This window comes from Alosa sapidissima, chromosome 1 (assembly GCF_018492685.1).
Source record: "Alosa sapidissima isolate fAloSap1 chromosome 1, fAloSap1.pri, whole genome shotgun sequence".
Taxonomy (NCBI): domain Eukaryota; kingdom Metazoa; phylum Chordata; class Actinopteri; order Clupeiformes; family Clupeidae; genus Alosa; species Alosa sapidissima.
This window is the reverse complement of record NC_055957.1, coordinates 25,218,074-25,245,801: the sequence shown is the minus strand read 5'-3', so window position 1 is coordinate 25,245,801 and position 27,728 is coordinate 25,218,074. Positions and strand designations below refer to the sequence as shown.

At 44.6% G+C, this 27,728-nt stretch overlaps 1 protein-coding gene across 1 annotated transcript; it reads left to right on the top strand.

The window, feature by feature from the left end:
- Nucleotides 1-456: 456 nt before the first annotated feature.
- On the top strand, nucleotides 457-26,555 carry ecpas (Ecm29 proteasome adaptor and scaffold). The gene is made up of 47 exons (XM_042095559.1): nucleotides 457-602; nucleotides 1,495-1,625; nucleotides 1,866-2,101; nucleotides 2,638-2,784; nucleotides 3,229-3,412; nucleotides 3,523-3,662; nucleotides 3,909-3,987; nucleotides 4,099-4,218; nucleotides 4,632-4,717; nucleotides 5,706-5,781; nucleotides 5,876-5,925; nucleotides 6,082-6,148; nucleotides 6,452-6,574; nucleotides 8,444-8,547; nucleotides 8,776-8,902; nucleotides 9,007-9,087; nucleotides 9,266-9,473; nucleotides 9,706-9,797; nucleotides 10,396-10,530; nucleotides 10,932-11,100; nucleotides 11,251-11,423; nucleotides 11,692-11,793; nucleotides 11,999-12,122; nucleotides 12,296-12,441; nucleotides 12,544-12,598; nucleotides 13,444-13,558; nucleotides 13,668-13,736; nucleotides 13,907-14,024; nucleotides 17,221-17,388; nucleotides 17,616-17,695; nucleotides 17,806-17,911; nucleotides 18,013-18,060; nucleotides 18,144-18,262; nucleotides 18,415-18,565; nucleotides 20,894-20,959; nucleotides 21,192-21,281; nucleotides 21,437-21,503; nucleotides 21,660-21,751; nucleotides 21,894-21,960; nucleotides 22,279-22,473; nucleotides 22,632-22,887; nucleotides 23,129-23,321; nucleotides 23,452-23,614; nucleotides 24,121-24,226; nucleotides 24,906-24,994; nucleotides 25,102-25,173; nucleotides 25,280-26,555. The coding sequence occupies exons 1-47, from the start codon at nucleotides 581-583 to the stop codon at nucleotides 25,417-25,419; spliced, it is 5,547 nt and encodes a 1,848-aa protein (XP_041951493.1). The 5' UTR covers nucleotides 457-580; the 3' UTR covers nucleotides 25,420-26,555.
- The last annotated feature ends 1,173 nt before the right edge of the window (nucleotides 26,556-27,728 follow it).

Genomic DNA, 27,728 nt, shown 5'->3' with positions numbered 1-27,728 from the left:
GCCCAATTGATCTGCTGATACATTAAATCAATACGTCAAAACACTTTACTATTAATTAACCGCCAACAAAATTAAAGTTATGTGAAGCAAACACTATGTGTTCAACACAATAGGCTTACATTTGATAAAGAAACAACAATCCTTTAAAAAAGTCCTACATAGGCTACTGTCAACGTTTGCTAACATGACTACTGTGGTATTAGCACTCTATGTTTTTAAAATACATCTAACAGAAAAAAAGCATCAAACAGAAAAAAAGGCTATACAGCTACATGATTAACTTAAGTGTTATGTGTTGCGATTATGAGGGGTCCTTGGAGAATTTTCCACTCCATGAGGGGTCCCCGGCCCACAAATATTTGAGAACCCCTGATGTAGGCTACCGGTTATTATCTATACGGCCCCAGGCCGTTGGGGGTCACTAGGCACACATTTGTCACTAACGTTAGTCGAAACTGTCGTTACTCGAAGAAGCTGATTGTTAGCAAAGCGCTAGCCGGCTAACTTACCCTAGCTCCCCGAAAGGTTGGAGAATGAAAGGAGTGGCACAGTACGAATAGTCCCTGAGTTCTTAGCGAACATGGCAGCACAAGACGAACTCAGTAAGTTTGAAACAGCCTTGTTCGTAATGATTATGTGTACTGTTCATTCATTGAAGTTCCACTGATGGAATATATAGATTACGCTATATTTGGTGCATTAAACCAACTGTATCAACAGCTCTATTCTTTACGTTACCTGCTTTTTTGATTATGTTGCTAGCGCAGAGTCCTGCTGAAAGGCCCAGTGCCCAGTCATGGTGCGAATTGAAAGTAACGATATGATACTCTTATGAGGAATAGATTTGCTTTTCCTTTTGTATTTTCAGGAATAAAACAGATCAGGGGTATACACACTCTATTAGTGATTGTCATATTTCATAGTTGAAAATAATAATAGTTTTTGACACACAAATGCAAGCAAACATTTAGTATCATAATTTAGTAGCTTCCTAGCCTGTTAGCTAACTAACCTATAAACTTCTATGTAACGACATTCTTGTAGCTAATCAGCTAATTGAACGTCATGACATTGGGTTACATTATCTTCCTGTCGGACTGTAAACATAGTAGGACGTATAATATTTATTTGAAGCATATTATTGACTTGAATGAAAAACCACGTCAGTGTAAATGGGTGTGTTGCCTTTTGTTAATGGTATGCTTGGCATGGAGCTCCAACTGCTAACGTTTGGCTAGTTACCCCAGATAACTTGACAGTATATGCCCGCATGTATTTTTGACGCAGATTATACGTTAGCAGCTACCCATACGTTACTTACATTTTGAAAAAATGGGTATGAAGAGTTGCATGGAAGTATGCAATGACGTCATGTAATGTCTTTGGGTGTCTTTGTCTTTATATAGCAAATCATCTCTGATGGATACATTATCAAAGGTTCTGCTTCTGATTACATGTGTCAAAATTTGAACGTGTGTGTGTGTGTGTGTTCAGACCAGCTGGAGCGTGTGTTCCTGCGGTTGGGCCTTGCTGAGACAGATGATCAGCTGCAGGACATCATATCAAAGTTCTTGCCGCCTGTGCTCCTCAAATTGTCCAGCGTCCAGGAGGGCGTCAGGAAAAAGGTGTGGCACTGGACTTGATCACTAGTCTGATCTCTCTCTCTCTCTCTGTATTTGTCTCTCTCTGCATACAAAAGCAATTTAATGGAATGGATAACAAGATCACACATTGGCAGAGTTAGATTTGACTGTATCTCAGTCAATGAAACAATATCATCTTCAATTCTGTCAATGCTTCAATTCTTTGTCTCTCAGTAAACCCTTCATGTTTACTCCATATATCTCCATAATGTCTTTAACCAGGTGATGGAGCTGTTAGTCCACCTGAACAAACGTATCAAAAGTCGGCCGAAGATCCAGTTGCCAGTAGAGACCCTGCTAGTGCAGTACCAGGACCCTGCTGCAGCCTCTTTTGTCACCAACTTCACCATCATCTACATCAAGATGGGCTACCCACGACTGGAGACTAGCAAGCAGTGTGAACTGGCCCCCACCCTGCTGACAGCCATGGAGGGCAAGCCACAGCCACAGCAGGACAGGTGGGCTTCAGGGCTTCACACATGGCACACTCATGCTCACAAACATGCATTTGCACCGTGAGATGGCACAACACCTTAACGAAATCCTTTGCTTTATGACTATTGAGCAATGTCGTCTTAAGCTTAATTCTGTGTAAGTGGTCGCTCTGTGCATGTATTACATAGTGGATGTGTAGTGATCAGTGTATATCCAACTAATACATTTAGTTTAGTGAGGGAGAAGGTTCACCGGAGCACACAGAGATGGCTTTTAGTTGTATTTTATTATGGTGCACAGCAATAGACTAATGTTTTGACATTTCTGTGTCTTCATCTGAGTCCATGAGGCATGGACTCTGGAGCCATCTCTATGTGCTCTGATGAACCTTCTCCCTCTCCACATGATCGGTCCTCTCCCATGAAGCACCAGATGTGAATTCAGAAGCGCGGTGGAACTACCTTTTTTTGACTTGACATTTAGCTTAGAGTCAGAGTAATTCAGTGATATGTTGACATTCCTAATGTAGTCTTGTGTGGTGTCGTTGGTCCCACTGCAGCCTGATGCACCTGTTGATCCCTACGCTCTTCTACATGAAGTACCGATCAGAGCCCTCTAAGCCCTCGCCTTTCCTGCTGTCAGAGAAGCCAAAACAAGCCCACCTGCTCCTGGAGTTCATGCTGGACGTCCTCCTCATGCCCTATGGGTAAGTAGCAGACAGGAAGTACTGGAGGACCAGTCTGTGATGACTAATTCGTGGTCCACTCTGGGTTCTGCTGAAGGCGGTACTGACACTGGGAGTGGACAGGATTTAAGTTCCATTTCAACCAGCTTTGAATAATTGTGGAAGTGGAAATGCAGATGCCAAACTATACTGTGCATCCTCCTCAAATCAAGGTGTTGGTGTGTTAGCAGATCAAATGTACCGACTACTGCTCTGGGCATTCCCTCCTCCATTGCCAGTCTTTTACTGTGTTCACGGTCTGGTGTTCCTTAGTCACAGACCACTGAATAGTATTTCAGATCACTGCCACAGGTTACCATTCATCATCCTCAGGGTGGTAATTGCATCAGTATAGATTGTAGTGTATGTGTGTGTGTTGTTGTGTACTGAAGGTTGATATGTGGTTTATTCTGATCCTGTCTGCAGGTTTGTGTTAAACGAGCCCCCGTCCCGTCCATCTCCTCCCTCCCCCCAGAGCGGGGGTGGTGCAGGTACTGCGGGTGGTGCAGCAGGTGGGCAGGGTCTGCCCCAGCCGCCCCCTGGCATGAGCGTGTACGCTGTGAAGCGGGTGATTGGCGAGGCCCAGTGGAGCCCTGAGCAGCTGGAACAGGTATGTGTGTGACCTCTGTCTTCACTGATCGGGGGACTGTTTCCAGCTTTGTAACACTGAGTTTCAACAATCCATGTTGACGTTTGTGGCAAATCTGTGTTTATTGGCAGTGTAAGCTGGGAATTGTGAAATTCATTGAAGCTGGACAGGTGTGTGAAGTCGAGACGGTGATTCATCTGGTCGTCGCCTCCAGTGACACTAGACACAGCGTTGCCACGGCAGCAGACCTGGAGCTTAAGAGCAAGCAGAGGTAACTGACTTCCGTCTGTGATACAAGATATAGATAGATAGATAGATAGATAGATAGACACACACACACACACACATACATACATTATTGATCCCTAATGGGAAATTCAAAGATACAGACAGACATTGAGCTGCAGTTAACATTATGATATTGTAATATAGGCTGTTGTATACATTATACACCGTGATGAAATAGGATGAAGGTTGTTGCCAAGTCAATAAGGCATTCTGATGTGATCTGTTTCAGCATCATTGATTGGAACAATCCTGTCATCGTCAACAAGATGTATAAAGTGTACTTGGGAGACATTCCACTCAAGACCAAGGTAGGGTGACACTAATAGGCTGCATTTAGTTTAACATTAGTAAAGCGTTGTGTACAAAATTGTGTACAAAATTGTGGTACAAAATTGAAGGTGTGTGTGTAAAAACCCCAGGGAACATCTATGAAGCGCGAGTTGAAGCATGAGCCGGTGAGCACCCGTGTGAAGCTGAAGATTCTGCCCCATCTCCTGCGCTCACGCCTGGCAGCCGAGAGCTTTCCTGCCAACATACAGGTGAGGGAGGCCTGAGGTGCCCCACAGTCTGCCCTGGCCTTCAGACAGCAGTCCTCACGCTGGTGCCGTGCACTCAGTCCGTGCACTCACTGCCAACGTTGCCAAACTGGGAAAGAGTGCTCAACGTGTTCCTTACTATGCAGTTTGTTGGAGAATTGTTTTTAGATGGAGGACTGTTCAGAAACAGAGACTGCCTGATGGGGACGTTCATCAAGGGCTGGGAGAATGCAGAGTGTAATCACCAGCTGCAGGCTCTAATTAGAACTTTTCAACCATAGAGAGGGCGCTCTTTAGTTCACTGAATCATTGGTGGTGGTTATAATCTGCATAAACTGGAATACGTGTTCAGGGCCACAGTAAAGCCTTTACTAAAAACTATAGCCTTTACTAAAAGCCTTTGTTGTGTCTTGCAGGTGGTGTATGATGGCCTGTTTGGAGCAAACACTAATAATAAACTGCTGTCTCTCACCCTGCAGTTTGTGCATCACATCTGCATGGTGTAAGTAGCATTTCTCTCTGGAGCTCATCAAGATACAAGATGTGCAAAAATATGGAATAGCCAGTCTCAGCAGAATACATACAGTAGCCATTCTTTGAATGAAGAGGTTCATTAGGCCTACTGTTATACTATTTTACACTGTTTCTCTGTACAAGCCAATAAGGTAAATTTGTGTACCTGACCAGTTTCGGCTACCTTGCCTCTGCAGCCTTTATCAGAGGTGTCACGTGATGTTGGTGTGACGTCGTCTGAGCTGTGTTATATGGAGTTTTCCATCCCACCTGATGTGGTGGGATGGCCGTGTCCCCTGGGGTGCTCCAGTAGGGGGGTGGAGCGCCCTCTGCTGTCTGGTGGTTTTTCATACAGCGGGGGCGGCCCTGCAGGAATGTGTCCCAGGTGTGGGATAGTTGATAGGCTCCTTCATCCCGGTTTACAGTCTTTGGGGCCCGCTTCCTGATTTCAACCGCCTCTTTGATCCATCGATGGAATTTGTTGCTTTCCGTTCTGATGACCTTGGCTGCATCCCAGTTCATTAGATGGTTTTCCCTCTTACAGTGGTCTGAAATGGCAGATTTCAGATTTTCCTGTGTTGCTTTCATTCTTGTTGCACAGGTGAGCGTTCCAGATGTTTCCTTTTCACATTCTTTCTGGTGTTCCTTTTTTCGTGTGCCGAATTGCCGGCCTGTCTCTCCTATGTACGTTTTATTGTATGTTAGGCAAGGGATCTCGTATATCACATCACTGTGATATCACATCAGCCCCCCACTGGAGCACCGAATCTCTTGTACAGAGAAACAGTGTAAACTAGTAGCCATTCTTTCTTAGTCTCTCTTAACTACTGAGAAACTTGTTTTAACTGGTGATTAAATAAAGGTTTAAAAGTCTCTCTCTCTCTCTCTCTCTCTCTCTCTCTCTCTCTCTCTCTCTCTCTCTCTCTCTCTCTCTCTCTCTCTCTCTCTCTCTCTCTCTCTCTCTCTCTCTCTCTCAGATGTCCTGATACAAATAAGCCTCTCGGTCTGATGCTGCTGAATGGCCTCACTAAGCTCATTAATGAGTACAAGGAGGTGAGATTGGGATTCTTTTCTCTCCACCCAGCTGTGTGTGTTTGTATGTGTGTTGCTAACTTTAGTTTGCTGACAGTTTTCATTTTCCCCTCAGGATCCCAAGTTATTGTGTGTGGCATATTCAGCTGTCGGGAAGCTCTCAAGGTATCTGTTTTCTTGTCCATATTGCTGTGGTCAAACTTTGTCAATGCCTTTTTTAATTTTCTACTTCAGAACAGAGACAGACAATATTGTTTACATTCGACAGACTAACTCATTTGCCATGTTTGTTTCTTTTATTATTATTTTTTATATATATAGTCGAATGCCCCAGCTCTTCACTAAAGACATTGCTCTGGTGCAGCAGTTCTTTGAGTCAATGTGTAAGGTATGTAGTTCACCTGTCTGGCAAACTTGCTGACTCACTTGCTTTAAATCATCTGTGTTATTATGCATCAGAAATACCCTCCATACATGTTTTGCCATTGCAGCATTCTGGTTCAGTTATACATAGCAATATTTAGCAATTTGTCACAAGTTGTGAACTAAATCGGACTGATGTTTAGACAGCTGACTCGTATGTTATTCCTCATTATGTGACCCACACAGTCCTGATGTACGAGTCACTGAGAGGCATAACAGGGTTTGTTTGTTTGTTTGTTTGTTTGTTTGTTTTTGTTGTGCCAAACAGGAAGAGGCCGATGTGCGCCTTGCCATCCAGGAAGCGCTGTCTATGATGGTGGGAGCCTATGCCAACCTTCAAGGAGCACTGCTCAATCTGATGGAGGCTCTGGTGGCTGCCTACATATGCAAGGTATACCCACATACTGGAGCACAGAGAATGACCATGATGAGAAACACACGGCGACACTCATTTTGAAAAATGATTTCTTGGAATAGCATGCACTACACTTCCCTGTTGTAGGTGCAGTGATCTTGTGAGAACAGTTCAGTGCTTTCCTATTGTTGACTCCAGCTCCTGTTGTTAACATGAGCCCTGCTGCCTGCGGTTCTGGGGCCTGTACTACGAAGGGAGCTTAACCTACCCAGTTGTAACCCAGGGTTACTTTGTTAAACCAGGGTTGACAAAACCTGGTTATCTTAAGTGGTGTTAATCGGTACTACGACGCTGATTATGAAGTTGATTTGTTGAGCCGGGGATAACCTGTGCGCGTTCACATAAAAGGGGCGGGTTGCAGCGCAAGTCACCACTTTCAATGATGACGCGATCACCTCATTTTACGGATGAGGAATGCACAATTATTATGACAAGTTATGAGGAATTAAAACCCACTCTACGACAAAAATCAAATATGTCGGCAGTGAGCAAAGCAAGGCTGTTGGCAACGTATTACAGATCGGGTAGCCTAAATGCCTAAAAGTAAAGTTTTATTCCCACATGTTCTTCAAATATGTGTTACGGAGGATTAGTAGCTTGCGGAATGTCTGAAATGAGTTGAAATAATTAAATAGCCTAATTTGCGTTCATAGAAAGGCCTACAGATGCAACCCAATTCAGAAGTGGGCATATAGATTACAGTAATAAGGATAATTGAATGTTTAAGTAGCCCCCATTGACTGATTTAGTGTATGCCTAATCCTGTGAACATTTCAGATGCAACACCATTGCCAAACGCACATGGCAGCAGGTGAAAATGAAACACAAAAACATTATTCAGAATAGTAGGTTTATATAGTTATAGCTTGCATTAATATTTCTTAATTATGAAAACATGTAGGCCTAGCTTATAGCCTTCACTTGGCCTCTGTTTTACAGCTAACAAGAAACAGGTGTCTTCGAACACTACTGTAGGAGGAAAGGCACCAGAGTGTTTTACAGTAGCAGAGGAGTTGGCCATCGCAAATAATAGTGGAAGGCCGATTATGGAGGGGGTTGAGGGAGGCATTCGGTCGGATTCTGGTCCTGTGGAAATGTGTAGCCTTTATGTGCAGGGTACAGTAATATGACATTCAATTCAACAAGTTTGTTAAAATGGTGATTTTTATTTATTAGGCCTACTGTAGGCTATGTCCGATTTATTTTAGGCTATTCTTGCTCAGATGTTCAGCATACTGTAGGCCTATGTCCGATTTATTTTCGGACATACAGTATTCTTGCATCACCGATTGAATACATGAATGTCCACGTACGGGCATTGCTATGAGACGTCTTCCTAGATCATCTGACAAAGATAACGAACTCCCTCGGCTGACAATCTATATCTTCATAGAGAATATCGTCCGGGTAGGCTATATATATTTTCTGGCGGTCTCTAAAACCTCTCGCCCTGCGAAGAGAGTCCCTCACGATTTGCGCTCCAATGTCGTATGGATCATCCAGGTACGCCGACATGTCTCGGGAGAAATTGTTAGTGGAGGGGTGGTACTTATAAAGGGTGTGGTTAACGGAAACCTCGGGTTAATCAAGAACATAACCTGGTCGGAGCAGGTTTGAGATGCAGCGTAAATTGCCAAGGCAGCATACCTCGGTTAAAACCTATCCACCTTTCGTAGTACGGGTTAATCGGGAAGTTACGCCACACGTGATCAAGTTACTCTCGAAGTTACCCAGATAAGCCAGAAACCCCACTTCGTAGTACAGGCCCCTGGTTGTGGCTCCCCGGAGAGCTCAGACTGTGGTCAGGGCTGCTAACAGAACTGCCCTCTGCTTGCTGTGCTCTAGCCGGAGGTGCAGGTCAGACAGGTCGCCATGAAGTTTGCCAGCACAGTGTTCGCCCCGGACCACGTGCCCTCCAGATACTTGCTGCTACTGGCCGCAGGAGACCCGTGAGTATGCATAGTACACACTGTATAAGTACACACACACCTACACTTACACCTACACACACACCTACACACACACCTACACATCTAGAAACTATTGTAAAGGTGGCAAATGTTGTCAGATGCAGTGGTATTTTAGTGGCTTTAATTATGTGATAAACTCTGTTATATTCCTTTGGTCATAAGCTGTGTGTGTGTGTGTGTGTGTGTGTGTGTGTTGTGTGTGTCCAGTCGTGAGGAGGTGCATGGTGAGGCGCAGCGTGTCCTGCGTGCTCTCCCCTCTGAGCGCTCTGAGAAGGAGGGGGCCAGACCTCCCGTGCCCTCTTTCCCTGAGATGGTCCGTTTTATCCAGGAGAAGGTGAGGCGCACGCACACACACACTCTGAGAATGATCCCCAGGTAATACAGAGCTGTTTCAGACTATACGAGTGGACATCTTATATGTGGTTATCTGCCTGTCAGGCTGCACAGAGAATGAAAACTCCCGACAAATACATTGTGGGAACTACAGCCCTGCCCTTCAACCCCTCTGCATTTGAAGAGGTAATGACTATGCTACTATTTATCACCATACTAAAACCAGAATGCTTTTAAAGCTTTTCTTCATACGTGCTGCAGCTGTCATGTGTGAACAATCAGCGCTTTTGTAATAATTTGCTCACAGTCAGTCAGTTAATGATCTTATTATTAACCTTTGACCTCTGCTCTCTCCCCACTTTAGATCATGATGTATCTGCGGATGTGTTTGGCTCACAGCGCTGGGGTCACACCCACCTCCCAGAACCTGATGGACATGCAGGACGACGCTCCTGCCATCGGCCGCTATGTCCAGTCCCTGCTCTCGGCCGAGACATCTCCCAAAGGGGATGAGGCCAACCCTGTGCAAGTCTACATGGATCTGCTGCAGCAGCTGCTGACGGCTGTGGGAGGTGAGCGCAGTGGAGAGAGAGAGGCAGCAGGGGGGCTAGTGGGCTGCAAGCACACTATAGTACACTATAGTACACTATAGTAAGCACACTATAGTAGCTACATGCAGACACTTTCTAAATATGTTTTTGGATTGGATTCTACAGTGTTGACTCAAGTATATAAATGTAATGTAACTGTAATTGTGCTATTAGGACGTGTGCCCTCACCACTTAACCCATCTGGTCCTTGCAGGCATACCTGTGATGTACTGTCTCCTGGAGGTTGTGTCTGTGTGCCCTCACAAACTCGCCCCCAAATTTATTGACCGAATCGACTGGATCCGGGTAATTATGAAAAATTACTACTGCCTTTGCATTTGAAACCTCTTATGAAATCTCTGTTGTGTTTTACAGTGATCGTGTAAAATCACAACTGAGATGAGACTTTGATATGACTTTTGTTAAATGGAACTCTGTATGGACTCTGTGCAGGACATTTTGGATTTCCTTCATACTGGGCAATCAACTTCCTGTTTACACTGTACACAGTAGGCAGACAGAAAATGACAAAATACTAGCCTGTCAGTTTTAATATAGTAGGCTATTTCTTATTGAACAACATACCTAAAGTTATCTAACCAGTTCAGTAACATCACTTGCTTGATTAAGGTTAAGAACCCTTTTCCTGTTTGCTGGAGGGAGTGGCACACAACATTTTCACAAAGTTGGTCTACATTACCATGAGACGAGGTCCTGAAGACAATAAAAAAGCCATATTTGCCAATGTTTTAACATAAACAGGAAGTTGATAGCCCAGTACAAGTGAATCCAAAATGGAGTCGTGCATAGAGCCTATTGAGTCTTGCTTGTCGTTAGAGGTTAAGGCCACTAATGGTGGTTCCGGTGCTTAAGATCTGTTGTTAAACTCACCGCTGTGCTACAGGGTATGATGAACAGCAGCAAGGAGGACATGCGCGAGCTGGCTGCTCAGCTGTACGCCATGGTCATCTCCACAATGTCAGGCAACGAGCTCAAGAATGCTGTCCAGAACCTGGTCAAGATTACCAAGGATACACACGTCAGTATTCAGTATGAAATTAGAGATAATGAGAAAATGAGAGCAGTGATATAGTTGTACTTCATAAACCTGCTTTAATGTTTGTGATTTTGCGCTTTGCTTTGAATCAAAGCTTGTATAGTGTTAAGCTAATGACCTACAAGGCAACATTTTGAGCACTGTTGATGGGCATTGTAACACAATATTATTGTTCAGCCACATTCCCATTGCTAGTAGGCAACAAATATTTTTCTGGAAAACTTTACTTATCAATTGTCATGGTCATCCAATCAAAACACGTGGAATCAGTTATGTGGTTGCCCAGCAGCGTTGCTCAAAAGGTTGATCCATGTGTCATTACCTTTGCAGTTAGCTTATTTTAGCTGTAAAGTTCCTTTTCTACGGTTTCTCTGCCACTGTAGAGCCCAGAGGCCCAGCATGCGGCCATCTTAGCTCTTGGCTTTATGGTGGGCCGCTACATGAGCAGGAAGCGCAGCCCTCGCTCTGCCAACTCACCCAATCAGCAGCAGTTCATGAATGCCACACCTGCCGAGGATGATGAGCTCATCGCCAGGGCCACCAAGACCATCGGTATGCTAAATGTTGTTTGCACTCTTAATTGACTCAATTAAAATAGACTCAATTGGAATGTGAATTAGAGTCTTCAGTAGTCTGTTCCTGAGAAATGCCATGAGCTTGTGAAGAGCATGCTGCTGACAGGCCGGCTGGTTGTTGTCGTAGGTTCCTTCCTGGACAACGGCTCTCCTTTGCTGGCGGTGGCGGCGGTGACGGCCCTGGGGGAGGTGGGCCGTAACGGGCTGTTGCTGATCCCTGCCGAGGGTGAGGGCTTCACCAAACTCAGCCTGGTGGAGAACCTGCTAGCGCGCCTGCCCTCTGGCAAGGAGACCACCAAGGTACAGCGCCTCAGCCCTCCAGTCCACACTGGGACATGCTAGCATTTACAAATGGAGGTGGACCTGGACTGTATATCTGCAGAACATCATGTTAACCTGTTGACTGTAATTTTGGTGTGCGTTATTAGATGAAGGAGCGTGCTGTGCTGCAGAGCATCATGTTAACCTGTTAACTGTAATTTTGGTGTACGTTATTAGATGAATGAGCGTGCTGTGCTGCAGAGCATCATGTTAACCTGTTGACTATAATTCTGGTGTGCGTTATTAGATGAAGGAGCGTGCTGTGCTGACACTGGGATATTTGCCGGTGGGAGATGGAGACTTCCCCCATCAAAAGAAGCTGCTGCAAGGTCTCATGGACTCAGTGGAGGTAGAGGAGCTTAATGCTGTCAATGGTTGTGGTGTTGATCCATGAACTTAACATTTTACGTAGAACATATAGATCCATGCAACATTCTATAATATCACTTAATGTATTACTTTATAGGAAAACAAGAAAAGTTTATTTTTTTGTGGTTAATTTCTGGCTCATTGCTGGATATGCTGGATTTGACCTTAAATCTGAATTTCACCAGGCAAAACAGGTTGAGTTGCAGTTTACAGTAGCAGAGGCCATCACTAGTGCTGCCATAGGAACCAGCTCCGGGGCCGCCAGGGACGCCTGGACCTGCACAGAGGAGGAGTATCAGCCACCCAACTGTACGTGTGTGGGGAAAGACTGCTCTACTAGATTCAAATCCAACAATGTTTTCTGATGCTGTCTCTAATGTATCCCTCTATCTTACTTCTTCCTTTCTTTTCCCTTTTTTTTCTGATTCTTCTCTCTCTTTATCTCTCTCTCTTTCTTTCTCTCTCTCTCTCTGCACTCACAGATGTGAAGTGTAATGATGTGGTCCCATGGGTCCTGACCTCAATCCTCTCCAAGTCCGTGATTAGTGCCAACCCACATGTGCGCCAGGCTGCCTGCATCTGGCTGCTGTCGCTGGTCAAGAGGCTCAGCCAACACAAGGAGATTAAGGTACACCTTTACAAATACAGATGTATGGACACGAATACATGAATATCACATGTGTCAGGAATAAAATGTAAACAGTTACCACATGTATTTGTCCCCTGCCAGTCTCACTTGAAGGACATCCAGACTGCCTTCATCTCTGTGCTGTCAGACCCCGATGGTGAGTAAAGGATTCATTATGCTTGACGTCAGCATAACCTTCTCTACTTTCCCTAAGTACATTTGGCTCACTTCACTCTACTCCCAACCGATAGGTGTCGCTGCCAAGAAACATTTACCACACAAAAAAATGAAGTGCACAAATGAGTTTGCCAACATTGTTCAGCAAATACATTAAGCGAAAGAGCAAGTTTATACACTATAAAAACATTGGTTATTACACAAGATATCGTAACACCTTCAATTATCACCCATTTCGTTCGAAAATTCTAAAACAGCAATGTTTTTTTAATACTTCAAAATAACATTTGATAAATGAACCTTACATTTTTCAGTAGCCATAGGTGTGTAGATTTGAACAAAATCTGGTTTGGTTCTTACCGGGGCTTTTACTGCCTGAAATATCCGATTTTGTTTACCACACTCGGAGGTTAGTGCTGGCCTGGTGGGTCGTCTACTTTCACCCTTTCACACAGCACATGAACGGTTAGACCGAGAATTCTCGTCGCAAATCAAAATTCCACTGGAGCTCCAAGCGGATTTGTACACGCAGCCTTACAACACTGTTTACAGCTCTTCGAGTCACGGTAAAATGTAATTTTTGGTACAAGCTAATTTAGATGCACCAATGGTGTGGGTGCTTGCGTTTCTATAGGAATCCACCGTCTTGGTTTGTATAGAAATTCATATTAAGTGAGACATACACGCAAGAGGACGGAAACACAGGATTGGTGGTAATAGGGGGCGTTCTTCTTTCCTCCTAAGTAGCTATCCATATTGTGAATGCACGAGCTGTGACGATGACGACAATGACCGTGACGATGACTGTGTTTTTGTGTGTATCAGAGCTGAGTCAGGATGTGGCCTCTAAGGGCCTTGGGCTTGTGTACGAACTTGGTGGAGAACAGGATCAGCAGGAGCTGGTGTCCACACTGGTGGAGACGCTGATGACCGGGAAGAGGTGAGATTCCAGCATGCGTCTGTCTGTCAGTGTGTGTGTGTGTGTGTGTGTGTGTGTATGGAAATGCACATTTGCTGTTCTTGATTGTAATGCTATTGGACCTCCACAGAGCCAAGCATGCCGTTTCTGAGGACACAGAGGTCTTCCAGGGAGAGTCTATGGGAAAGGCACCAGATGGGTGAGTCTGTGTGTGTGCGTGATCATGCATGCATGCGTGCGAGTCTGTGTGTGTGTGTGAGTCTGTGTGTGTGTGTGTATGTTTGCATCTGTTTCTAAGACCTCATTTATTTGTTCCTCATCAAAGCGCTTTGAGCGTTTTATGTTTTGGGTGCTTTTCTGCGTCCTCAGGCATGGCCTCACCACCTATAAGGAGCTGTGCTCACTGGCCAGTGATCTGAACCAGCCTGACCTTGTCTACAAGTTCATGAACCTGGCCAATCACCACGCCATGTGGAACTCCAGAAAGGTACACTCTGACTGCTAGACTACTAGCTCTCTAGAGGTGTCCTCGTAAAGCAGGCGTGGGTAAACTTTTTTTGCTCGAGAGCCACATTTGGATTTTGAAAATTGGTGGGCCGCCCCCCCCCCCCCCCCCCCCCCAAACAAAAAACAAAACAAAAAAAAGTTATACCATTTCATTGATAATAATGACAAAGTAATTTTGTTTCAAAATATTAATTTCTTAAGAAATACTGCTAATTCAATAAATGGTGCACTGTCACTTTAAGAGCATTGTGTCTACTGGTGTCTTACATGTTCTCATAATGATCTTTTGCCAGCTCCGTTCAAATATAGCCTAGTGTTAATTTCGTCAGACGAGACAAGAGGAAATATGTTCGTCAACAACCTTTTTTTTTATGACTAAGACGAGACGATGACGAGACGGCAGTAATGTCCTGAAACACTGACTAAGACTATCTTAAAGGAGAATTCCGGTGTGATATTGACCTAAAGTGTATTGAAACATCATACCGAGTGTGAACGTATGTCTCATAGCCCATCTCGACTTGTCCCCTGCACTCCAAAATCTGGCGCTAGTTAGCCGATGCTACCAACAACTTTTTCAGTAGTGGTGCTTCGGCATCGGGCTAGCAATGCAAATAAATCACTGTTTTACACCCATTTACGAGGCTCAATGTATCTCCACACTTCATTGGTAGACTTCCTAGGGCCCTGACATTTAAAACGAGACATTGAGAACTTTGAAAAAGCACTGGTAGTTTACTTACAAGACGATTTATACAGACAGTATCTTCACGAAGTTTAACGTTTGCAGCCATCTTGAATTTAGTCACGATAAGTCGAGCAACGAGTAAGAATGAACAGGTATGATAAGGGATCAGATTCCAAAAATAATTCAGTGGAAATGCATGGATTCCAGTTTCTTCCAGTAGCAGCAACTGGAATCCATGCATTTCCACTGAATTATTTTTTGAATCTGATCCCTTAACATAGCTGTTCATTCTTACTCGTTGCTCGACTTATCGTGACTAAATTCAAGATGGCTGCAAACGCTAAACTTCGTGAAGATACTGTCTGTATAAATCGTCTTGTAAGTAAACTACCAGTGCTTTTTCAAAGTTCTCAATGTCTCGTTTTAAATGTCAGGGCCCTCGGAAGTCTACCAATGAAGTGTGGAGATACATTGAGCCTCGTAAATGGGTGTAAAACAGTGATTTATTTGCATGGCTAGCCCGATGCCGAAGCACCACTATTGAAAAAGATGTTGGTAGCATCGGCTAACTAGCGCCAGATTTTGGAGTGCAGGGGACAGGCCGAGATGGGCTATGAGACATACGTTCACACTCGGTATCATGTTTCGATACACTTTAGGTCAATATCACACCGGAATTCTCCTTTAAGATGCATTATTGTTGACGAAAAAAGACGAGACTAAAATGTTTTGCATGAAATAAAAACTAGGATAAAATCTCTCTTCATTTTCGTCTACAAAATAAGAAGACAGAATATCTAGCTGTTACGTTTTCAAAATATTCCGAATGAGTTCATACGCAACAGCTTTCCTGTAGGCTAGTCTACGTGCTGTTGCTGCAACCCTGTGGCTGCAACACGAAACTACATGGAATAATAACACTGGAGATTTCTGCCAGAGGCAAGCTAACTACCTAAGGTTTATGCCACAATGCTACATACCCAGAAGTTGAAGCTTCTCTCATACAAATTAATATCCCCCAGAATGTCCATACGAAAATGTTCATCATGTAATGTCAACTATTTAACTAGTTAGACTGATGATGCAAAGTTTGCTAGCAAGTAAGCTAATATGGAAAGTTCGCTAGCAAGTTAGCTATGGCTAAGATGGAGAGTCTGTTTGGGGAATGTGTTGTGTTTGGGCGCATATCGCCATCTAGCGAGGCGGAGTAAAACATTAATACTTTGGTCTACGACAGTGTTTCTCAAACTTTTTCAGTTTCAGGACCACTTAACTAACCCTAGCTAAAAAAAAAAAAGATTATACCTACTTCAACAGTAGCCTATAATTAGTCTACACTATAGGCCTACTCACTGAACCACCTTGCTTATTGTCTTTGCACTTTGCTTATTGTGTGGATTCATACTGTATGATTTAAACTGGCATATCTTACATAGACAGTGTTGCAGAACTGTTTTTACATACAAGTTGGTTCAATATTGCAAACAACTCATCTATATTATATTTTACCACGTCTGCTCGCGGACCACTTGGGATAGCTTGCGGACCACCAGTGATTCCCGGACCACACTTTGAGAAACACTGGTCTACGAATATGACAGTGGTCCAGTCAAATCTTTTACTGTCTATGGTCAAATCCCAGCCGAGCTATAACTGTAGCTCGACTTACCTGTGCATGTAAACATACTGACTGACAAAAAATCAGAATGAGTAATTATAACAGACGAGTAGCCCTGTGGACACACAATATTGTTGGAAAATTGAGATGTGTGAAACACTATTTGACTCAACTCAGAAATAATTTGTTATAAAAAAAGACTAAAATGTGTTGACTAAAACTGACTAAGACTAAGATACCTTTTCTTTTGACTAAAACTAGACTAAAATGACGAGACTTTTAGTCGACTAAAACTTGACTAACAAAAATGATATTTGAATGACTAAATATGACAAAGACTAAAAAGGACATTTCGTCACAAGACTAAGACTAGGACTAAATTAAAAATAGGTGACAAAATTAACACTAATATAGCCTATGGCTAGTGCTATCAACAATGACAAGCCAGCTGGAACCTGCCGCTCTCTCTTTCCGTCTCGAGCACGCCGAGACGCGTTCCCAATTAAATGGAGTAGCATAACTTTCAAGTCAGATCTGCTGCGTGAGGACCCAAAAAGTATCATCCTTATGCAACATGCAACATTGTAAACGTTCTCTAAGAAGAGTGAAAAGCAGTTTGCAGTAAAGCTAACCACAACGTCATCTATCGCAGGAAAAAAATTGCAAGTAGCCTATGATGACCTAATTAAATGATCGGATCTGGCCCGCGGTCCATAGTTTGCCCACCTCTGTCATAAGGCATCAGGAGTGCCCAATGGCTGACTTAATCATGACTTTCCATGACTGTCACAAATAATCTTCCCCTCTAAGTTTATACAAAATGGCTAACTGTCCCTCTCTCTGTCTGTCTGTTCTGTGTGTGTCCTTCAGGGAGCAGCGTTTGGCTTCAACATCATCGCTGCCAAAGCAGGCGAGCAGTTGGCCCCCTACCTGCCCCAGCTGGTGCCACGCCTCTACAGGTACCAGTTTGACCCCAACCTGGGCATCCGCCAGGCCATGACCAGCATCTGGGACGCGCTCGTCACCGACAAGAACACCGTACGCAGCTCTCTCCACTTCTGACCCTCCCCTCAAAAACAAACACTGAACTGGGTTTAATGAGATGGCTGTCTTGTGATTGGCTGATCCCTTGGGTTTAATGAGATGGCTGTCTTGTGATTGGCTGATCCCTTGGGTTTAATGAGATGGCTGTCTTGTGATTGGCTGATCCCTTGGGTTTAATGAGATGGCTGTCTTGTGATTGGCTGATCCCTTGTGTATCGCAGGTGGATAAGTATGTGAAGGAGATTCTCCAGGATGTCATCTCAAACCTCACCAGCAACCTGTGGAGAGTGCGAGAGTCCAGGTACATGTGCACCTGGACACAGATGAGCAGTGGGCAGTGGCCCTGATGCAGTAGCTGTTGTGTGTCTGGGTGTTGCTAATTGCCCTGACCTCTGGTGTCCCATCCCCCAGCTGTCTCGCTCTGAATGACTTGGTCCGTGGACGGCAGGCAGAAGACCTCATCGAGTACATGGCGGAGATTTGGGAGACCCTGTTCAGAGTCCTGGATGACATCAAAGTAGGTCTTCCTCAGCTCGCACTGACTCGTGTTTATCAGATTGTTTTGTTAGCCACTGTAGATTAATGGTCCATGTAATAACAATGAACTATTGTATGCAGGAGTCTGTGCGGAAGGCTGCTGATTTAGCTTTAAAAACCCTCAGTAAGGTGGGTGACATTTCTGTGTCTATCTTTATATTCGGCACACAGTAAATTGAGCATTCCATCAGTGCGTGTGTGTGCTCCTGCAGGTGTGTATACGTGTGTGTGAGTCATCTGGAGCTGTGGCTCAGAGAACTGTAGCGGTGTTGCTGCCCACCCTGCTGGAGAAGGGCATCGTTAGCAATGTGACCGAGGTCCGCTCGCTCAGGTAAGAGAGGGCACTCCATACACACACCAAATTGAAAATGCCAATTAATCTGTTAATGTGGCAGGTGATGAATTGTACGCTGTGTGTGTGTGGTGTGTGTGTGTGTGTGTGTGTGTGTGTGTGTGTGTGTGTGTGTGTGTGTGTGTGTGTAGTATCCAGACGCTGGTGAAGGTCAGTAAGACGGCGGGGAGCCGCCTGAAGCCACATGCGGCTCGTGTGATCCCGGCTCTGCTGGAGGCTCTGAGTGTGCTGGAGCCGCAGGTGCTCAACTACCTCAGCCTCAGGGCCACTGAGCAAGAGAAGGTACACACACACATACACACACACACACACACACACCAGGCAGCCTCAGGGCCACTGAGCAAGAGAAGGTACTCTCTCTCTCTCACACACACACACACACACACACACACACACACACACACACACACACACACACACACACACACACACACACACACACCAGGCAGCCTCAGGGCCACTGAGCAAGAGAAGGTACACTCTCTCACACACACACCCACCCACACCCACACCAGGCAGCCTCAGGGCCACTGAGCAAGAGAAGGTACTCTCTCTCACACACCCACCCACACCCACACCAGGCAGCCTCAGGGCCACTGAGCAAGAGAAGGTACTCTCTCTCTCTCTCTCTCACACACACACACACACACACACACACACACACACACACACACACACACACCAGGCAGCCTCAGGGCGACCGAGCAAGAAAAGGTACACACACACACCAGGCAGCCTCAGGGCCACCGAGCAAGAGAAGGTACACACACACACACACGCCAGCCAGCCAGCCAGCCTCAGGCCTACCGAGCAAGAGAAGGGACACACACACACACACACACACCAGCCAGCCTCAGGGCTACCGAGCAAGAGAAGGGACACACACACACACTCAGGGTTCCCGCGGATCCTTAAAAAGTCTTAAAAAGTCTGAAATACAACTTTTGGTTTTTAAGGCCTAAAAAAGTCTTAAATTGTCTGGAATGTCTTGAATTTTCGAAAAGGAGGTATTAAATTTGTATGGGACCGCCAGCGAGTGCGAGAGAGCGAGTGAAATGTCTCCAGCCGGTTTCGTGTATTTTTTAAACGCAACTGTATAAGTGACTATAAGGCTACTGGAAGAGTAGTGGTTGCAGAGTGAAGATGTTTTTCACGGGTGTCATTAAAGGTGTGAAAACGGTAAGAATATGTAAAAATCTGCCTGACGTTTTCGTGGTGTAGCCGAGGCCTGAGAGATAAGCAGGTAGCCGTGAGAGTTAGCGATAGTGTGGTTATACGTTCGGATTTAGGCCGGACATACGGATTTTAAAAGCACTGTCCGGCGCAGCCTCGTGCCGGACGCTCATTTCTTCTTTTTTTTTTTTTGAGTTGCGTTGGGCTTAGAATCTTATTTGCTCGGATGCAGCATAGTTTCACAAACTATGGACACGAAGACTGCTGGTCAAATTGTGCGCGGACCGGTGCTTCTGTTTGCTGCGCAATGTATGAAGGAACCTCGGACCGACACGAAAAGAAAAAAAAACGTTTTCGCAATCAGGAGGAAATACTCGTGAAGTGGATCTGTTTGCATCTCTCCCGCGTGTGTTCCTTGCCTAGCCTAAGTAAATATCTGTCTATACTAGCCTACCTATAATATCCGTCTGCAGCTTGCTTGCCAGCCTTTCCCAGTACTTCGCAAAAGTTGTGAAATATAACCACTTTTTTTGTCGGCGACTAGGCTACATAAAATGTTGGCTACATAAAAAAAAAAAACGCAAAATACGTGCGTGTTTGAGATGAAAACAGCAGGAACATGAGAGGAGGACCTGTCTCTTAATTAATGGGGTGGTTTCACTTTTCCCATACATTTGTTTTGAAACAAGTCAATGGTTTTACAATGTTTCAGTCCAGCTTTGGTTGGTTTAAATACAACTGGTGTGCAAAATTTGAAGTAGTGGATCAACTTTGATTTGCTGTGCTGCATATGGGACAATAGATGCACATAGTACATTATATGAAGTAGGCCTATTAAAATATTTAAATAGCTTAGTCTACCTTTGAAAAAAAATATTGAAGGGAATCCAGTCCAGTACACATGTTTGGCAAGTAGCCTAGGCTACTACAGATACAGGTGAAGAACAGTCAGTCTCAACCAGTAGCACAACCAGATATGTACAGCCAGCTTCAAAAGAAGCACCCCAGACCCTAAAATTGGGCATTTATAGCTGTGAAGGTAATTCACACACAATTATTGTCTTTTGCCAAAATATATTTGGTAACTTCTGTAGACATCCAAAATGGGGTGGGTGTTCAAATTAGTAGAAAAAAAAAACTATTGCACAAAACAGTTTTAAGTTGTCGTATGTATCTTTTTTGCAGTGGTATAGTCTTAATTTTTACATTTAGATGTCTTAAAAAGGTCTTAAAAGTCTTTAAATTTGGACTTAGAAAATGTGCAGATACCCTGACACACACACACACACACACACACACATCCACACGCACACACACACACACACCCCAGCCCGCCTCAGGGCCACTAAGCAAGAAAAGGTAAACACACACACACACACACACACACACACACACACCCCAGCCAGCTCTCCCTCACTCTTTCTTTTCTCTGTGTAGAGTGCCATGGATGCTGCTAGACTGAGTGCAGCAAAATCTTCCCCCATGATGGAAACCGTCAACATGGTAACGCTGCAGCCACACTATAGTCACAGTGTCTTCCATTTGCTATAATGATGACCTTTTATGGTGACATCTGATAGTGACACTGGTATTTTTATTTATGATATAAGTAATAATAAAGTATTAAATGTGCCACTTCTAATGAAATGGATAATGTTACATTCATTTGGAAAAGCATGCTGAAACGTTTGGGTGTTGATTACAAAGTAAACTATGCATGTGTGTGTGTTTGAAGTGCTTGCAACATTTAGATGCGCCTGTCCTTGGGGAGCTGGTCCCTAAGCTGTGTGATCTGCTGAAGAGTGGAGTGGGTCTGGGCACTAAGGTGAGTGCTCCTGGTCATGGTCACACTCCAGGGGCTTCATGTACAGTGACACACATGGAATTCATAGCAACACTTTGCATCAGCACAATCCTGGCCCCAGGTCTCCACCTCTTTAGCCGTCACTGATATTTCCTTTGGTTGGCTTTCTATTACAGGGAGGCTGTGCCAGTGTTATCATGTCTCTAACTGTCCAGTGCCCTCAGGACCTCTCCCCCTACTCTGGTAAGGTCACACACACACACACACACACACACACACACACACACACACACACTCTCTATCATGATTGCACTTGCATTTTTGCCTTATGTCTGTTGGCATGTGTTGTGTGTGTGTGTGTGTGTGTGTGTGTGTGTGTGTGTGTGTGTGTGTGTGTAGGGAAGCTGATGGCTGCTCTGCTGAATGGGATTCATGACCGGAGTAGTGTGGTACAGAAGGCCTTTGCTTGTGCAATCGGACACTTGGTCAGGGTGAGTGAAAGGGAAGAACGCAGTGTGCATACAGCACTGTGTGTGTGTGTGTGTGTGTGTGTGTGTGTGTGTGTGCATACTATTGAAGAGACATTCTCAGCATCCAGTAGTAATTGGGTCTGTGTCACATTCTCTCTGACAGGCAGCAAAGGACAGCAGCATAGAGAAACTCCTGCAGAAGCTTAACACCTGGTACCTTGAGAAGGAAGGTAGGCTGGATACGGCTGTCTTTTACTTAATATTATTTAAGAAGTGCTTCCTGCTTGTCTGCAGTTACAGGATATAAAGATCAGGCTGAAATGAATTGTGACCGTCATGATGGATGTATTATAGGAAAATTAACCATAATTCTCTACCGTTAAACAAGGGGGTAGTCACTTATCCACTAATGCAGCCTATGAAATACAGTATATTCCTTTTCAAAATGTCTCACACACACACGCAACTCTTTTCAAACACTGTCTCTCTCACCTTTAACGTTTGGTTCATCATAACACACAGTCGCTCTCTCTCTGTCTCTCTCTCAGAGGCTGTGTATAAGTCATCGTGCTGCCTGACCGTTCACTCTATCAGCCACTACAGTCCAGACGTGCTGAAGCGCCACGCTGGACTTGCTCTGCCCCTGGCCTTCCTGGGCATGCACCAGGTGGCTGAGGAGACGGAGCAGACGGAGACCACCCACGCCAGCCTGTGGGGGGAGGTGTGGCAGGACCATGTGCCAGGTACTAAAGAGCCCAGGGCTCCTCAGATTTGGGCTGCATTGCGCTCCACAGAAATGGACCCATTGCAGTCAAAGGAATGATTTAGTCACTTTTTGTTTTAACTACATGTTGAATGAGACATTGCCATTAATCTCTATCCCTGGATGATGACCTGACAGGTAGTTTTGGAGGCATCAGGCTGTACATGACGGAGCTCATAGCCATCACCCAAAAGGCCTTGCAGTCGCAGTCGTGGAAGATGAAGGCTCAGGGGGCAGCTGCCATGGCAACAGTTGCCAAGCAGCAGACGGGCTCGTTGGTCCCACCCCACCTGGGCATGGTCCTGGGCGCTCTGATGCAAGGGCTGGCTGGACGCACCTGGGCTGGGAAAGAGGAGCTGCTGAAGGCCATCGCCTCAGTAGTGACCAAGTGCAGGTGAGCGCGCACACATGGCGTCGTCATCACACACAGAGAAGCTGCTTGCAGACATGAAATGGACTCCTGACGTTGGCCTGACACCAGACACATGCCGTCAGTATCACACACACACACACACACACACACAGAGCGAGAGAGAGACGGAGAGCTAGAGAGACAAGTCACATTTATGCATTTTTATCCATGAATGTTTGATGAATGTGTGTGTGTGCGTGTGTGCGTGTGTGTGTGTGTGTAGTGGTGAGCTCCAGAAGCCTGTGGCCGGCCAGCCGACTGTGACTGAGGTGGTGGAGTGTGTGCTGCGTGAGTGTCGTAAGGAGAGCCTGGTCTACAAGATGGCAGCTCTGCGCGCTGCTGGAGAAATCATGGAGGCAACACAGACTGACCGTTTCACTGACCTGAGCCAGCTGCTCTTCCCCATCATCAAAAAGGTACAAAACAATCTTTTTCACACACATCTGAGATGAGACAGATATTTGACTTGTAAGAATGACTACTATCCAGAAGTGGTTTGCGTGAATATTGTGGGTGTTTAGTTTGAGATGTTTGTTATTTCACTAGTATCGACCAGCGGGTGCAGGATCTCGGAGGAGAGCTGAAGATGACGACAATGACGATGATGAAGACGATGATGATGAGAAGAAGCGAGAACTGCGCATGGAGGCTCTGCTCTGTGCGTTCGAGAGCCTGGGCAAAGCCTGGCCGAGAAACCCTCAGACACAGGGTAAGAGGGGACATGCAGTGTGTCTGGTATGGACACTGCTAGGGATGGGCATCGTTAAGAAATATATCGATGCCATTGTCGAGTCTGCTTATCGATGCTATTCCTTATCGATTCCCATATCGCTTCCTGTACCATTTGCTGAATACTTATAGGATGGCTTTGAGAGTTGTTGGCTTTGAATGTCTAATTTAAAGTGGTTTTAGAGAATGAATACCAAGTGTGCAATATCAAAGTTAAATGCTTTAAAATTTCTGAAAAAGTAAACATCTCTAAAACAAAGCTTTGTATCGGAATCGTTAGTGGAATCATTAACGTGGATGTGTACGATTCCGATGGATTGGAACATTTGGAACGGGTTCCAAACCGATACCTGGAACCAATTCCCAAGCCTAAACACTGCTACTCCTACTGCAACTCAAAGCCCATAAGGCTCTACAGGTTGCCTTGTATGTACAGACTTGAGTCTGTGGCTGTGTCATGTTATGTGGTGTACTTATGTGTTCTAGGTCAGTACCAGCTGGAGGTGTGTGCACTGATGTGTGAGAGGCTGCAGCTCAGCACCTGGAAGGTGCAGTTAGGAGTCCTGCAGACCATGAAGGCCTTCTTTAAAGGGTACATGCGCACACACACACACACACACACACACACACACACACACACACACACACACACACACACACGCGAAAGTTTTAGAATTTCTGGTTAACAAATAAAAAAAAAAACACTCTAAAATATCATTGTTGCTAAGCTTGTAATAGTTCTATATTGATCTCCCATACCGTCTACTATAGCATACCATGTTCTGGCCATTAAATAGCCTTAGGTGCTGATATGGCGCACACACACACACACACACACACACCATTTATTCAGCTACACAGTTCTGTGGTCCACATGCTCACAGTAAGGGTTTCATTAGTGTTGTGGTCTCTTACATTACAGGTTTTTCAAATCTTTTTAGATTTTAAGTCAGGTGCCATCACACATAAAGATAATCTCTACCGATAATTTTCTGTTCTGATCAGAAACACACACACACACTTTGATCTCAGAAGTTGCTGGACGGCCTGTGTCTGCTTATGATGCTTGTGTTGGCAAACGAACATTGACAAATAATTTATTATGAGGTGATGACCGACAGATACATATTTAGTTTTGTGTTGTAAAGTATTTAGTGAGTGATGTAACGTGATTGGTGATTGGTGACATGTCTAGACATAAAGTTCCTGTAACTAACCTTCATAAGTAATATATAAGTAATGCGTGTTTTTTTTTTTATGTCTTTTTACAGTTTATTGTTGTTGGAGAAGGATCATCAAAACTTCACTGTCCTGTCTCAGATTTTGTCTGAGACATCAACAGCACTTTCCTATCCCCTCGGTATGAAAGAATGACACCCACAAATACTCAAATCATTGTGACTTCACCCTGTAGGTTTCGCATTTGCCATGTTCTGACGTCGCTCAACTCTTTTCCTGTTTCCTCAGAAAACAAGAGTTACTCCTCTGTGAGGTCTGAGGCCTTGAGTGTTGTGGAACTGCTTGTTAAAAAGATCACAGGTAAATCAAACGTGTGTGTGCACATGTGTGTGGCCATGATGTATAGACTTGTCAGTGGATGTCTATAGCCAGCGTCTATATGTTTGAGTGTTTGTTTGTGTTTCAGAGAGTGGTCAGTGGGAGTGTATGTCAGAGAAGAGTCGTGGCCAGCTGCAACGCTCACTGGCCACCATGGAGATGGACAGTCGTCCCGAGTTACGGGACAAAGCACAGGAGCTTCGTCGGAATATCCAGGGCCAGACCTGAATTCTGGAAGCTTCTCCACCGCCAGCACACGCTCCCTGAGCTGCTCATGAAATCCCCGAGGGCCATCGCTGCACAAACGCACATGCTGACATGCAAACACACACACACACACACACACACACATACACACACACACACACACACACACACATACATGCAGACACACACACAAAAGGACACACACCTACTTCCCACACCTCTTCTCCCTTACCATCTTTCCTCAAATGTGATCAAAAGCATTTTCATAATCCATCCCATCCTCTGTTGTAGTCTTTCCCGTCTCTTTTGCCCAGAAACCGTATTGGACGTTATGAACTGCTCAAGTCAGTGGGCTCACTGGCTGTTCCCCGTTTGTGGTTTGCGGTGGTCTAAAACAGCTCCAATTTGTTAGCCCTCTTAACCCTGTGTGAAAGAACATGTGTTTCTTTAAAGACAGGGCAACTATATTTGTATTATTAATGAATTATTGTCATTATTATTAATCTTATTCATGTTGGGCTATGGCTCAGAAGGTTTAACCTGATGGGACGTGTGTGTGTGTGTGTGTGTGTGTGTGTGTGTGTGTGTGTGTTATGGACTGTGAGATCCAAGCTCAGTTGGAGAGGGAGCTGGGAGCTCTGGTCTCTGTGTTGGCTGGCCGTAGTGCTACCTGCAGTGACCTCTACTGATGCTGCATAACACTGCAAACAAGAGAGAGAAGTGGCAGGACAAGCTGTTGTCCGAAGGGACACCAATTCAAAGGGACTGAAAGAGTTTTAGAGAGGCCTTTATACAGAGCTGACAATACACTGGACTTCACACGTAGTTTATTTCAAAACCTTCATGAAGTGGCTGTTTGTAAGCAGCTATTATTGATGAGGCTGTATTGTAACAGTGTGGGGGGTAGTCAGATTAATGAAGGTAGTCAATATCAGGGCTGGGGAATGTTTTGAATTGCTTTTGATTTACTAAAGAGCTTGGTGTGGCATTTGGACAGGTAATCTCATGTTTGCATGGCTCCAGGTGTGAAATCTATTTTCAAAAAAGTGTAATGAATAGGTTCTACTGAAGATCCGATGGTAGGCATGCACGTTTGGGTTTTGCCCAAATATAAATTGTTCCTTAAAATGAAAAGAATAAAACTCTTCATTGTGAAAGATTGTTGACTGAGATTGCTTTCATTTTTTTTAAGAAACCTGTGTTTTAGAAAGTCACACACTAATCCTTGGGGAACCGTTTAAGGAGAACACAATGAGTCGCATAAACTCAAAAATTCTCAAAAATGAACATGGCCCTGGCTGCAGCTTGCTGATCAATTTTGGCAGAGCTCAACGTTAAGCTCATGTCCCTTCCTGCCAGTTGGTTTATCTGGTTTCCATCAGTTTCCATACTGTCTGTGACGTTTCTTAGGAAAAAAACAAACAAAAAAAACATCAGACTCAATATGCACTGTAGTCTATGTAAGCTAGACTATGTGTAGCCTATTAATAGCCTATGCATGTGAGACTACATAGTTTATCTTTTTTTAACTTGGCGATTTACTGTAAACTGATCATTTTTATGTTGGGCCTATGCCTGCCAAGTACCATAGCCGTCTTTAATCTCATTAGCCATAAGGCACCGCAGCCTTTAGTGGCACATTTGCGAATAGAAGCTACTTGTTTGTGCATGAGCTGAGCTAGGTGATGTTTTTTTGTGAACTTGTTTACCTCTCTGTTTCGCCAATCTATGCTTTGTCATGCTTGAATAGCTGCCCATATAGCAACATTTGTCTGTCCCACCTCTGGGCCAATCCCTTACCTCAGTGTAGGCCCACTTCTGGCTTGGTCCCCAGTCCAAGAATGGGCCACTCACTGAAAACCGACTCTCATTGTTTCTGTTGGCCCAGATGTGACCCACTTACTGTGAAATGACTCATGGTGTCTATTAGCCCAGATCTGGCCCACACACTAACTGATATAGCTGAGTGTTGGCTGAATGTCGGCTTGGCCCCAGGCCCTGCATTGGCCCACACACTGTAAAACTAATATGATTGAGTGTACTAAAGCACATTTTGTGGTTGTTGATATAATCAATGGCAATTACCAAGAGCACAAGATATTTGTCAACAGATTTACACACCTGAAGCAGGTGCTTTTGAAAAGTTTTGTGTACATTTAGTGACTGTACACTCATTGGCCTGTAGATGGCGGTGCACACATATACACATGCACACACACACAGGCACCCACATACTATCGGTATTAGAACTGCCGATACATAATTACAAATTCAGTAGGATTAAAATAAAGCCAAAATAAATATTCATCATCATCATGGCTGCATTTCCA

What these genes read in the sequence shown, in the direction of transcription:
- ecpas (XM_042095559.1), top strand. Translation starts at nt 581, where the DNA reads ATGGCAGCACAAGACGAACTCA. An exon ending in GCTTTCCTGCCAACATACAG is followed by an intron (nt 4,219 to 4,631) that starts GTGAGGGAGGCC and finishes TGTGTCTTGCAG; the next exon opens with GTGGTGTATGATGGCCTGTT. An exon ending in ATGAAGGCCTTCTTTAAAGG is followed by an intron (nt 24,227 to 24,905) that starts GTACATGCGCAC and finishes GTCTTTTTACAG; the next exon opens with TTTATTGTTGTTGGAGAAGG.